General features: G+C 47.4%; 1 protein-coding gene across 1 annotated transcript; it reads right to left on the reverse strand.

The window, feature by feature from the left end:
* Window positions 1-8,932: 8,932 nt before the first annotated feature.
* On the reverse strand, window positions 8,933-11,206 carry LOC127339108 (uncharacterized). Its single transcript, XM_051365002.1, has one exon. It carries the CDS (start codon window positions 11,204-11,206, stop codon window positions 8,933-8,935), a length of 2,274 nt encoding a protein of 757 aa, XP_051220962.1.
* Window positions 11,207-14,088: the final 2,882 nt, after the last annotated feature.

Genomic DNA, 14,088 nt, shown 5'->3' on the forward strand with positions numbered 1-14,088 from the left:
CAGCGGGAGGATGGTGCCCTTGTTGGTTCTACCGATGAGGCGAACATCCAGAAACCTCCGTGCACGTGTTCGCTGCGAACAAAGAACACTCAGTCGTCCTCCTCGTCGGTGCTGTCGCCGTGGTAGTCCCGACGGCACCGCGTCTCGTCGAAGACCTTGACGCTCATGTCCCTGTCGCCGAAGTAGGAGAACTAGAGGATGAAGCCGGCTTGGAGGCCGTGGTGCCGCGCGAACTTCTCCCAGCCGATGTTGAGGTACATCTTGCCGCGCGCGTCGTAGATCACGTCGACGATCCACCGGTAGTAGCCGCACGCAGCCTCCCGCAGATGCATCGTGCGCGGGCGATCGTCACCGGCGACGTAGTCGGTGAAGGAGTCTGGCAGCCTCTGGATGCCGTGCGGGTCGCCCTTGAGGACGAGGACGAACTCGAACTGGCTGGCCGGCTCCACGTCCATCTCCGACGATGATGAAGCCGGCGGCGTGGAGGGCGACGGCGAGTGTTCAGCTCTGCCGCGGCCGCGACCGCGACCACGACCACGACCGCGACCGCGAGGTCGGCCTCCGCCTCTACCGGACATAGCGTCGAGTCTTGTTGAGATGGTGGCGGCTAGGGTTTGAGAGAGAGGCGCTAGGGTTTGTGTGTGAGAGGGACGATGAGATGTGGCCCTTTTATAGGCCGGAGGGAGGCGGGGAGCGGTGGCGCGCATTAACGCCAGCACGCAGAGCTAGGCGCGACGGGACGTGTCGCTGCGTCGCTGCGGGAGCTGCACCGTCGCTGCGTCGCTGCGGGAACCGCACCGCCAATAACTTTCGTCGCGAGGTAGGCGACGGTTAGGTTAAAAATTTATTGTGCCGCTGACGAGTCGACCCCGCCACTCCCCGCCTCGCTTTTCGTTGTGTCCGGCGTCCCCGGTGCGTCCCCTGTGGGACGGGGACGGGCTCGGGGCGCCGGACACCGAATGGGGGCGCGCCGGACAAAAAAGGGCTTTGGGGGACGCGGCTGGAACGCTTTTTTTGTCCGACGCGCCCCAAATCCCTTTGGGGAACGCTTTGGGGGACGCGGCTGGAGATGCTCTAAAGAGGTGTTGCAGAGAAATGACCAGCCCAACAACTCATTTCTTTAGTGCGCACGGCAAGCTCAACAGGACATGGCAGGGCGCCGCTCGTGGAAGAATGCAGCAAGCTAGCTAGCTCACTCGCTGCTTGTCAAGCACTACCACGGCCTTGTGCAGGAATGCCAGGAACCAATCAGGCACGCCCAACCCAGCACGCAGCAGCTAGCAAGTTAGAACAGCAAGACGATGACCTTGAGAACGACGCCGCCTGGAGCAGCTCATCAACGGATACGCCAATGAATCACAAGCCATTATAGACCAAAATATTACAAAGAGGTAGAAACTGATACATCTTGTACCGATCAAAATTTGCAACGAGCTAATACATGATGCATAGAGCTAGCAGCTGATGCTAACTATGGATTAGCAAACCATGGCCAGTCCGGGTGCACCTGGGCAGATCGCCGCCGCCGTTGACCATCCGAGCAAGGCCGCCATCGCCTAGATTCTCTTCAAGAGGTGAGCCTAGCTCAAGCTGCTCACCGTTGATCATTCGAGCAAGGCCGCCATCACCCAGCTCGAGCGCCTCGCGACAGCTAGAGACGAGATAAAATATAGGAGAGAGAACAAATCACGTGCTTTTTCTTTTGGCTGCTAGATGGCCCAGGATACCCTGAGTCTAAAACTCAAGGCGTGTGCCACAAGTGCAGCCATTTGAAAAGTTGCAAAATGCTAAGGACACATTATAAGCATGGGGACAAATAAACACGTGTGCCGGCGTCAACGAAGCCTCTCGGACACGCCGATGCATCACAAGCCGTTGCACACCAAAATATTACAAAGAGGTAGGAACTGATACATCTTGTATTAGATTAAAATTTGCAACGAGCTAGTACATGATGCATAGAGCTAGCACCTGATGTTAACGATGGATTAGCAACCATGGCCAGGGACGAGGGACGCGCACAACCGTACCTGGCCGGTGCATCTGGGCAGATTGATGCCGCCGTCGACCATCCAAGCAAGGCCGCCATGGCCTAGATTCTCTTCAAGAGGTGAGCCTAGCTCCTCGTCCTTGATCATCCAAGCAAGACGGCCCTTACCCAGCTCGAACGACACGTGGCAGTCAGAGACGAGAGAAAATATAGGAGAACGAGAGAAGAGATCACGTGCTTTTTTTACTGCCCGGACTAGACGTGTGCCACAAGTGCAGCCATTTGGAAAGTTGCAAAAGGCTAAGGACACATTGTAAACATGGGGACAAGTCAACACATGTGCCAAGAGCTGACACAAGCAGACTGCCCATGCACAAGGTAAATTTAAGGATGCGTTGATGGACTGCACGGGTGCATGCAGAGGCCCAACCGAAAAATCTGTAGCCCAATACCAAAATTATGAGCACTACATTGGCCATGACCAAACTTTAGTCCCACCTTGCTAAGGGAAGAGCCTTTGGAGCAACTTATAAGGAGCGCTCTTGGTGACATGTAAAATGGTAGAGACACATACATGGCTGCACCACACACCCGCATAGCGCGTGCGCTCGCGTGAATATTCGCGACTTAAGACTTTGGACGCTTGGCGATGGTGCGGCTAGCCTACCAAATAAAAACTTTACTTTTTCATTCGCCACTAGAAGTAGAGCTGATGGCCCGTGATTTTTTTTTGTATTTAATCAAGCGATGGTGCTCTTTGTATTTAATCAGGATAGCTAATGTTTGTTCTTCGCCTTACTACTGTACGCGATTATTATGTGCACAGATGATGGATGAAATAGATGATGGTACGCAAGGTATAAGACGGTTTGAACTTGACGTGGTAAGATTTTAATAAATGAGATGAGAGGTTGTACGCAAGGTACATCACTAGAAAGACCAGAGCATTGCCACGACAATCCAACAATGGCATGTTTCACTATCTAAGTAATAGTAGTTCTGAGACCGTAACATGAAAAATACCACTCCAAAAGTATCATTTATAAGAAATGACATTGTTTACGGCCCAGAATTTCTTTCACATGAGAGACTATTGGAGATATGCCCGAGAGGCAATAATAAATTAGTTATTATTATGTCTTAATGTTCATGATAAATGTTTACATCCCATGCTATAATTGTATTAACCGGAAACCTTAATACATGTGTGTTGTGTAAACAACCAGAGTCCCTAGTAAGCCTCTCATAAAACTAGCTTGTTGATTAATAGATGATCATGGTTTCTAGATCATGAACATTGGATGATGTTAACAATAAGGTTATGTCATTGGGTGAATAATATAATGGACATACACCCAAATAAGCGTAGCATAAGATCAAGTCATAAGGGGAGCCATAGACAGTAGTGATCCTAACCACCAAATCTAAGATTTTATTCCTAGCTACAATACTAATAGAGAAATTCTTAATTTCCCAAGCTAAAACATCAAATACATCAAGGTTAATACCTACTAAATTCCACCTGCAGAGCCAACGAAAGGAAGGAGCTTCCAGGCAAAATTATTATTACCTAACAAACACTTCAAATAAGTATTGCTAAACTGCTGCTTTTTTGTCTCTTGGAAACCAATGTAGTCCAACTGTAAAGGTACAAGATTATCATCTATATATTTTTGTCTACCCAGGGCCTAGATGCCCCTACCATTCCAAAAATCACACTTCATCTAAACATCTTCCTGAGGTCCATCGAAGTTTTGGGAGCAAGAGATCATTTGGTACATCATGCGGGCTTGCTTGATCATGCATACCATGATCATTGAGAGCGAGCGTGGTCAGAATGTGAACAGGCATCACTATGAGTTGATGGGGCATCTTGTGCGGGTGCAACGACAACAAGACCCATGGTCCTAAGAATATACACGTGATGATCTTCAGAAGGATCTCATGGAGAATTGGTGCACATGATGGGGGCAACAGAGGAGTGCCGGTTGTCGTTGATTTAATTTGGGTAATGAACTATGTGTTTGTGGATAAACTTTAAATGTTTGTGAGAAATTATGCGTGTTTATGAGCTGATTTGTGTGCAACTTGATGATAAGCTATAATGCGATACTTTCACACAAAAAAAGCTACCTCTAACGTGAATTTGTAGCTATGCGTGGTAGCCAAACTCATTTTTTACCAGCTTCATCACTAGAAGGACAAGAGCATTGCCACGACAATCCAACAATGGCATATTTCACTATCTAAGTGATAGTAGTTCTGAGACCGTAACATGAAAAATACCACTCCAAAAGTATCATTTATAGGAAATGACATTGTTTACGGCCCAGAATTTCTTTCACATGAAAAAAGAAGAGCGAATCCTTTCTAGCATATCGTGTTCAGCCCGTTCTCTGTAATTTTGGTATGCGTAGCATAAGTAAATGAGTTTACAACCAAAACCGGATGAATGTCTTTGTTGTTGTCCCAGAGAACAAATTGGGAATTCTTTCCACTATGAAGTAAAAGACAAAAGTGTTTGTTAATGTTACTTACTCATTTCTAAGAAATTGTTTTCTAGTGAAGTATTTGAGTGGAAGGATAATGGAACTTGATAAGGTGTATGAACCTGAGCATGATGATCAGAGTAGCGCAGCATCAGAAATGGTTCCGAAAGCGGCCACGACGATCATGGCTCCTATGACTACAAAGTGTTATAGTCATGGAGATCGAAATATCTATTAAACCTTGTAGGTATGGTTTAATTTGTGATCAAATAAATGATTTGTGGACAAATGATTGATTTTAAATAATAATAAACCAACTACATACAAAGAACCTATGATGCGCCATGAAATCTAAGATAGGTGAATATATTTTGAAAGTAAATAGATCTATAAAATTGATGGACTTGGATGGAATATCCTTAAAGAAGCTCGACTTGTCGAAAAGTTGTTTATGACAAAGTTCAAAGAGTTGACTACGATAAGATTAGATCTTACGTAACGATGTTTATAGTCTATGTGGATTATTCTAGTAATCGCTACATATTTCTTTTATGAGATATGATAGTAGGATGGCAGAAATACATTCCTTACCAAAAGTGTGTATAAAGGATGTATACTAGATACAAACCAAAAGATTTTGCTAGTCCGTGGAATACTAGATAGGTATACAAACTTCACTGTATGAAGTAAGTATCACGGAGTTGGAATCTTCACCGGATGAAATGATTAAAGAGTTTTGATTTCATTAGAAGGATGAAGATGCTTGCATTTGCAAGAAATTAAGTGGAGCGCTGAGACATAGTTATAATATTATATATGGATGACATATTATTGATTATAAATAATGTAATTATGTACTTGATGTGATTAAAAAAGTTTCATTGTGAATTAACTTCAATGAAAGGATATTGACTAAAACATATTTAGCGTCAACATCTATGAAGATAGATTGAATCGCATAGTAAGTTTAAGTCAATGTACATAGAATGAATATTGAAATAGTTCAATACGAAAACATTAACAAGGTGTTATTTTCCATGTGAAGGTTTAACAAAACTTGAGTGTATTTGACACTCAATGAGTAAAAACACATGAGTGATTTTAGATCACGTATAATATATACACAATCAGATGTCATGTGATCTAAAGAGTTAGGAGCAAATATCAGAATGATTTATGCAATGACCATTGGACAACAATAAGAATATCATTGAGTACTTTGGAAAATCCAAGGATATATAGTTTTGTATGAGATAATGGCAAACAAATCGATGTAAGGCGTTGCACCGATATTGGTTTGGTCACATATAAAAATAAATTTTAATCTCAATTAGGCTAAGTGTTCATAAAAGATAGCACAATGAGCTAGAAAAAGTCTATGCTAGATTTAGATGAGTTCTAAATATTGTGATGGATTCTACAAATGAAGGCAGAGTATGTCATTGTTTTGACAATGATCGAGAGTGTTTGAGTCGAGGAGTTCTTTGAGAACTTGGTGTAGTTCCGATAGTGTCAGAACTTTGAAGTTATATTGTGTGTGACAATATTAGTGACATATTTCAGACCGCGGAATTAAGGTTCTACCAGAATACTGAACATAATGCCGACACATTTGGAAAATGAGTGATGCGTGGAGACGCAAATGAATTGCAAAATACATACGTTTCTGAGCATGTCAGATTCGTTGGCTGAAACCTCTCCCGTAAGCAAAACATGATAAGCACCAGAAGGCCAAGGTGTTATATCTTTACAAATGTAAACTAGATTATTGACTCTAGTGCAAGTGGAAGACTGTTGGAGATATGCCCGAGAGGCAATAGTAAATTAGTTATTGTTATGTCTTAGTATTCATGATAAATGTTTACACCCCATGCTATAATTGTATTAACCGGAAACATTAATACAGTGTTGTGTAAACAACCAGAGTCCCTAGTAAGCCTCTCATAAAACTAGCTTGTTGATTAATAGATGATCATGGTTTCTTGATCATGAACATTGGATGTTGTTAATAACAAGGTTATGTCATTGGGTGAATAATATAATGGACATACAACCAAATAAGCGTAGCATAAGATCAAGTCATTAAGTTCATCTTGATATAATCTTTCGATACATAGTAACCTAGTCCTTTGACCATGAGATCATGTAAATCATTTATACCGGAAGGGTACTAATCAAACGCCACTGCGTAAATGGGTGGTTATAAAGATGAGATTAAGTATTCGAAAAGTATGAGTTGAGGCATATGGATCAAGAGTGGGATTTGTCCATCCCGATGACAGATAGATATACTCTGGGCCCTCTCGGTGGAATGTCGTCTAATTAGCTTGCAAGCATGTGACAAGGTTACAAGAGATGACATACCACGGTACGAGTAAAGAATACTTGTCGGTAACGAGGTTGAACTAGGTATGGAGATACCGATGATCGAACCTCAGACAAGTAAAGTATCGCGTGACAAAAGGAATCGATACCATATGTTAATGGTTCAATCGATCACTAAGTTATCGCTGAATGTGTGGGAGACATTACGGATCTCGATCTAGGTCCCGCTATTGATTATTGGTCGGAGAGGACTCTCGATCATGTCCGCATAGTTCACGAACCGTAGGGTGACGTGCTTAAGGTTCGATGTTGTATAGTAGCTTCAGAATATGAGATGGAGACCGAATGTTGTTCCGAGTCTCGGATGGGATCCAGGACATCACGAGGAGGTCTGGAATGGTCTGGAGAATAAGATTCACATAAGGGAAGTTGATTTCTAGATTTCGGAAAAGTTCGGGATTTTTTCGGTGGAAGACCGGAAAGGTTCTAGAAGGTTCCGGGGGGTCCACCAAGGGGCCCGTGATCCTAGGAGGGCCAACATGGGCAGAGGGGGTGCAACCTAGCCTTAATGGGCCAGGGGCACATGCCCCTCAAGGCCCAAGTCGGCCAACCCACTAGGGTTCCCCAAAACCATAGGGGGATCAACTTGGGGGGGGGGGGGGGGGGGGGGGGAAAAATCCCCCCCCCCACTTTGGCCGCCGGCCCTAGATGGGTTTGGGGCGTTGGGGGGCCACCCAAACCGACCTCCCCGCCTATATAAAGAGGGGAGGGGGCAGGAGCGCACCACCTTGAAACCCTAACCCTGGCCGCCCCTCTCTCCTCCACCACGACTCTGTACCGGCTTGGCGAAGCCCTGCAGTTTTTCTCCTCCGCCACCACCACCACGCCATCGTGCTGCTGGGATTCCGAGGGGATCTACGGCACCTTCGCTGCCCGCTGGAACGGGGAGAGGAAGTACTTCATCGACACCGTACGCGCGACCGAGTACGGAAGTGCTGCCGGATTGCAGCACCGGGACGATCGACTACATCAACAACGAGATCTGATCTCGTAAGGCTTTGGATCTTCGAGGGTTAGTCTCTCATATCTCTCGTTGCCTCGATCTTCATAGATTAGATCCTGCCTTCTCCTAGATTGGATCTTGGATTTGTTCTTATTTGCGGTAGAAACTTTTTGTTTTCCATGCAACGAACCCATCAGTCAGAACATGATGATCTTCAGAAGGATCTCATGGAGGATTGGTGGACAATGATGGGGGCAATAGAGGAGTGCTGGTTGTCGTTGATTTGAGTAATGAACTATGTGTTTGTGGATAAACATTAAATGTTTGTGATAAATTATGTTGTGTTTATGAGCTGATTTGTGTGCAACTTGATGATAAGCTATTTTGTGTAATAATGATGAAGATGCATCAGTGTAGTGTGTAGTACCAACTCAACCTATTGAAGCACAATGAACAATTTGCAACCCTCGGCAATTACCCATTTTTAATGTACAAAACTAATGAATATATCCTACAGTCCTCTCGAACTGGTGAATATCTATGAAAATACAATAGAAAATAGCAAATGCAGAGTAAAATAAAAACAGGGGTAGTGTGATACTTTCACACACACACACACAAAGCTACCTCTAACGTGAATTTGTAGCTATGAGCGGTAGCCAAACTCATTTTTTAGCAGCTTCAGAGTTTATAACGTGGAGTGAAGTTAAGAGCTGGAGTGAAGCTAAGTGAAGTGGAGCTCTCCCAAATAATTTGATTGCGAGAAACTGAGACGATTGAGTGTGCCGGCCGACGGCTGGGAGGAAACCTTGGTCCGGAGAAATCCACATCAATGCATGGCAGCTCATGTGTGTTCTTCACCTAGCTTACCGTACATAATTACGTACACGGTTTGAAATTGACGTGGTAAGACTTTAATAAATGAGATGAGAGGTTGTACGCAAGGTACATCACTAGAAAGACCAGAGCATTGCCACGACAATCCAACAATGACATGTTTCACTATCTATGTGATAGTACTATACTGCATATTGTTGAGAATCAGGATGCACCCGTAACATGAAAAATACCACTCCAAAAGTATCATTTATAGGAAATGACATTGTTTACGGCCCAGAATTTCTTTCACATGAAAAAAAAAGAGCGAATCCTTTCTAGCATATCGTGTTCAGCCTGTTCTCTGTAATGAGTCACATATCCCGATAAGAGAAACTGGGCGCAGTAATCCTCGAGCTTTGAGCAGCTGTGCTGGCGTGCCAGCGTGAGCATGCTCTCTGCGTTCTCTTTCTTGATGGACCCCGCTAGCAAGGTCTCGCACTTGGCCTTCATCTTGTCAAGACTGAACCTGCATGCCGCAGCCATTATGTCTCCGACAATCAACAAGCTACCGTCCACGGAAGAACTACTAGCAGGGGTTATTTCTTTCATAGCAAAAGATATATCCTTGGTGCCACTACTGGTGGCAAGGGCTAAGTGTTCCATAGGTGGCAGCTCACCGGTGTAGATGAAGTGCAGCATGGCCTCAAAGACCGCAGCCTTCATGTCGTCGACCGGTACAAAGTGGTCTGCCTTGTTGGCCACCCCCACAACCATCTCGTATAGGACGGGAGACCTCACAGCAATGAGGAGCTTGTGCGCTCGAATCTCTCTGTTTTCGACAAGGAATGTCACATCCGACCCCTTCTCGCTCGCTAGTAGCTCCTTGAGGTGCCGAGCAATGCTGGGCGGCGGCGCTCCGACACCACAAGCTGTGGGGGTGCCAGTAGCAACGCAGGAGTTGTTGGTGACTATGATGCTGCATCGTATGGTTAGAGAGCCATCATGCGCTAGGAAATCCTGCTCTGCGTCCTTGGTGGCGATGACATCATTCCCATGTGACTGTGCGTACCTTGTAAATATGTGTTGCATATAGTCTTTTTCTGTTGGCTCGTCTTGCCCATTAGGGCCATCCATCCAGAAACATACAGACGCCCTGACACCGGCAGTTCCTGGATCAGTGAACAACTCAGCGGATACGTAGACACACTCTTCATTTTTCGGGTTCTTCCCTGCTGGGTCTACCACCAGCTTCCAGTCATAACCATCGATCTCGAAAGTGTTGGACTGTATTTCTCTACCAACACCATAGGTCCTTCTTTTTTTTCGATAAAGAGCACCAAAGTTGGGAATCCTCATCTCATGTGTGCCGCTGACCACCTTGGACGCATCATACGTCGAAACACTCATCTTCTTTGCCCGTCTGGGGTTTCTGGCGGTGTCGAAGGAGGAGGAGCTGTCGGCTAATCTTTGTGTGGAGACTTTGTCCATGACCTCTACCACCAAGGAGTTGCAGCTCTCTTCTAGCTTCCTGTACTCATCTGTTGCTCTGACGGAGGCGTACACGTCCGCATCGGACGCCAGGTAATCGATGCAAGAGGCCTCGAGTTGTCGATAGTTGTACCGGCCATGCGCCACCAACAGAGTCGGCATGACAGAAGCGGCATCCATGCTTTCATACAGTACTTCTTCACACATGAGACGGAGTTTCTCCAGGTCGTAGCGATCTGCGGCCGCGAGCAGGTCGCACGCCATGGCCACGCGGCGCTTTGCTGCACACTTGTCTTTGCAAGCACGCTGGCTTGCATCGTTTGTGATTGCTTTGATGGGCAGCTCGTCGGTGTAGATGAAGCGGATCATGGCCCTGAAGGTGGACGCGCGCATGTCGCCGACCCTGACACGGCGCGTGGTGCTCTCTCTCATTTCGCCGAGGAGCTCGGCGGCGAACACCGGCGACCGCAGGGCCAGCACGAGCCTGTGCGCTGGGATCTCGGTCTGCTCCACGATGAAGGTCACGTCGGGCAACATGCATGCGTGCCTCCTCCTCTCGGACTCTGACTTTGGCTCCGGCTCCGACGGAAGTAAAAGAAGCTTGCGGATATCGTCAGCAATGGTAGAGTCGTGCTCCTCCTGGAGGACCTCCACGGTGCAGAGGATGGTGAGCCGGTCGTCCTGCACGTAGCGGCTCTCATTCCCATGGAACTCGTCCGGCACTGACAACTTCCAGCTCCTGCTGCCGGCCGTGAACGTGTGCGGTTCCTCGCTGTGCCATTCGATGGCCGGGAGCCGGCCGAGGGGGTCCTCGATCCTGAGGCCGGCCTTGGCAACGACGAGGTCCTCGGCGATGTAGGGTGTGAGCAGTTCGAGGAATACCAAGACGAGGTGCTCTCCCATGTTGAAACCGCAGTCGAGGGCCCAGGTGTGGCCGCCGATCTGGAAGGTGCCGGAGAGGATGGAGTAGTGATTCTCGCTGGCCGTGCTGTAACCGACGATGCGGAACTCGTGCTCGGCTCGGACGAACGACGACGGCGGAGGCGGCGTGGCGGCCGGCCGTCCCTTCTTCCATGGACAGCGACGAGTCATCGATCGACGATGCTGGCTGTTGGGAGTGTCTGGCTTGCGTATGACTATGATCAAGTCTCGAACAATATACCGCCGTGTATATTTATATAGGCGCAGGCCCTTGCAAGGCACGCAGTTTGATTCCTCATGCGTATCAGGCGTCAATCTCGATCGGAGTCGGAAACTTGCATAATCCGATCGATCCTGTGCGTCGTTCTATGGGCAACTTGTTGATGCTTAATTCCGTTCTACAAGTTCTTGAGATTTCTCTCTGCTCAATGTTGATCTATTTGCAAACTGCATTTTTTTCGAAATGGGGAAAATATCGCCCCAGCTTCTGCATTCAAAGGATGCACACGCTTTTTTATTAGATTATTCACAACACCTTATAAGAGCAATACAAAAGATCAAACTCGAAACCACCTAGCTAAACCTACAGAGGGATGAAGGGGGTGACAATTCACCAACTCACATCAACAATATCCAGCCTTGTTCAATATTGTGAGACATAAGCATGATACTATTCAGAAGGTGATGGCAACATCACCACCGTCAGTAACATTCAGGCGTGACCTCACTGGCCCTCGATTGAACTCTTGGAATGAGCTAATTCTGAGATTAGCTCCTGTCCAACTGCAACAAGGATCAGATGTGTTCCGTTGGAATCTTACAAAAAACGGGGTTTTCTCTGTTGGTTCTATGTACTCGGCTTTAATTGAACCTATTCAACCGGTTCTTAATAATAAATCCATTTGGAAGATGAAGATACCATTAAAAACTAAGGTTTTTTCTTGGTACCTTCGTCGAGGTGTAATTCTTACTAAAGATAATCTTGCAAAGCGTAACTGGCATGGGTGTACTAAGTGTGTTTTCTGTCACCAGGAGGAAACAATAAAACACTTGTTCTTCCATTGCCAGTTCGCTAGATCTATATGGTCAATCATTCAGATAGGTTCCACCTTGTATCCTCCAAAAAGCGTTGCAAATATATTTGGCAATTGGCTAAATGGAGTTGATGCTAGGTACAAAGTTCTTATCAGAGTGGGAGCGATAGCAGTATTATGGTCGCTTTGGCTATGTAGAAATGGCAAGGTTTTTGATAATAAAAATTCTTCTCTCATGCAGGTCATCTACCGATGTACGGCGTTGCTCCGTTCATGGTCGTCGCTTCAGCGGTTGGAGGACCGCGACCTATTTATGGAGGTGTCTTCACGCTTGGAGGAAACGGCGAAAGATTTTATTACCCAACATGGATGGCTGCATACTAGAAGGATTTTGCCTCATATAGTCTAGTTTATGCTTGTATCAGTCAGAGTACGAGTGTGTTTCCTTTTTGTTTGCCTTTTAAACTGGAACTTTCAGCGGCTGTGTGCATCCTAGCTATGCAGAGGCCGGGTGTATTACTTAAACCTTGAGTAATAATAAAGCCCTTTATCGAAAAAAAAACTCACATCAACCAAAAACCAAATGCCTTCCCAGGCCGCTCAATAGCAGATGAGAAGCACATCCAGTCAAGCAGACTCCCAGCATACGCCAACGCCTACGCCATAGAAGTTGCTACCGCCGTCTTCCTCGACTCCATCTTCAAGAGAGATCATCGCATTGACCATGCCAGGCCTGCCATCGATACCGCCACGATGCCAGACGACTCCACCATCCTGCGCGAGTCCATCACACTGCATCCGTCCCGAGACACCACTGCACCATGCCGCGGCGACTCAACGACGCCGACACAGCGAAAGCACACCGCTCCACCTCAGCACCACCGCCATCTGTTGTCTTCTCCAAAAACGATGCCTCCAACAAGGAGAACGGCGTTGCGCGCCGCCATCGTCCGATCCGGGAGACCTGGGTCTAGGATTTCCCCCGGAGCAGCCCAGGCGAAGAAACGCAGGTTGCAGAGACAATGCCTTCAACAAGGTAACGACGAAGCACGCCGCCTCGCCATCGGGATGTTAGGCGACGGATCGCGAGATCCGCCACGGCTAGCCACACAACTAACTGATCTCCTCCGGCGGAAGATAAGACCACCACCACCATGCCTAGAGTAGAAACTCCAGGCGCCCTTGTGAAGCGGAAGGGACACAAACGAAGACCGCACGCCGCTGCCCGCAAGAGCTCGCCCATCCCCTCCGCCCGATCCCCAAGGGGACCAGATCAGATTGAAAGGAGGCGCCGCTGCATCTTGCGGCCCCCGGATCCATCGTGGCCGCCGTCCCTTCGCTGCACCGACGCCGCGGGAGAGGACAACGAGCACCGTCGTCGCCGCAACTCGGCGCCAGGAGGGATTCCGCCGCCGCCACCACACCGCCTAGGCTTTGCCTGGCGGTGCTCCCGGCAGCGGCGGCGGAGAGGAGAACGCTGGAGGGGGCTGGAGTGGGCGGGCAGAGGTGGGAGCCCCGGCGGCAGCGCGGCGCCGCCACGCGGGGGCGGGTTGGGAGTCGGGGGAGGGTTAGGGTTGGGGGCTATTTTGGTTTCTCCATTTGCAAACTGCATTAGATCCTACCCCTGAAGTCTTGTTTGGCACTAATTCTTTTGTGGAAATTAGTGGGATAATCCACAAGAGTATTGGGTGAAACCCCTACATTAATCTAATTCTCAAATAACCTCATGCTCAATCTACTAGGTAGGGGCAGAGCATTAGAAATTGAGAAAAAAATACACACATTGTTGGGATGCATAGAACTGGGGCTCCGGAACAGAATTTGAATTTGTTAGGCCCCATTTTAAACACCTTTTCTTCAAGTGCCAATTTGCGAAATCTATATGGTCAGTCATTCAAGTAGCATCTACCCTGTTTCCCCCGACTAGTGTGGCCAATGTCTTCGGCAATTGGCTACATGGTGTCGATCCAAGGTTCAAGTTGCTTCTTTGTGTGGGGGCGCTAGCAGTTATCTGGGTGC

This window comes from Lolium perenne, chromosome 3 (genome assembly GCF_019359855.2).
Source record: "Lolium perenne isolate Kyuss_39 chromosome 3, Kyuss_2.0, whole genome shotgun sequence".
In the NCBI taxonomy this organism is placed as follows: Eukaryota; Viridiplantae; Streptophyta; class Magnoliopsida; order Poales; family Poaceae; genus Lolium; species Lolium perenne.

Bases quoted from the DNA above. Each gene is read 5' to 3' on its own strand.
- LOC127339108 (XM_051365002.1), bottom strand. From the start codon at position 11,206: ATGACTCGTCGCTGTCCATGGAAGAAGGGACGGCCGGCCGCCACGCCG.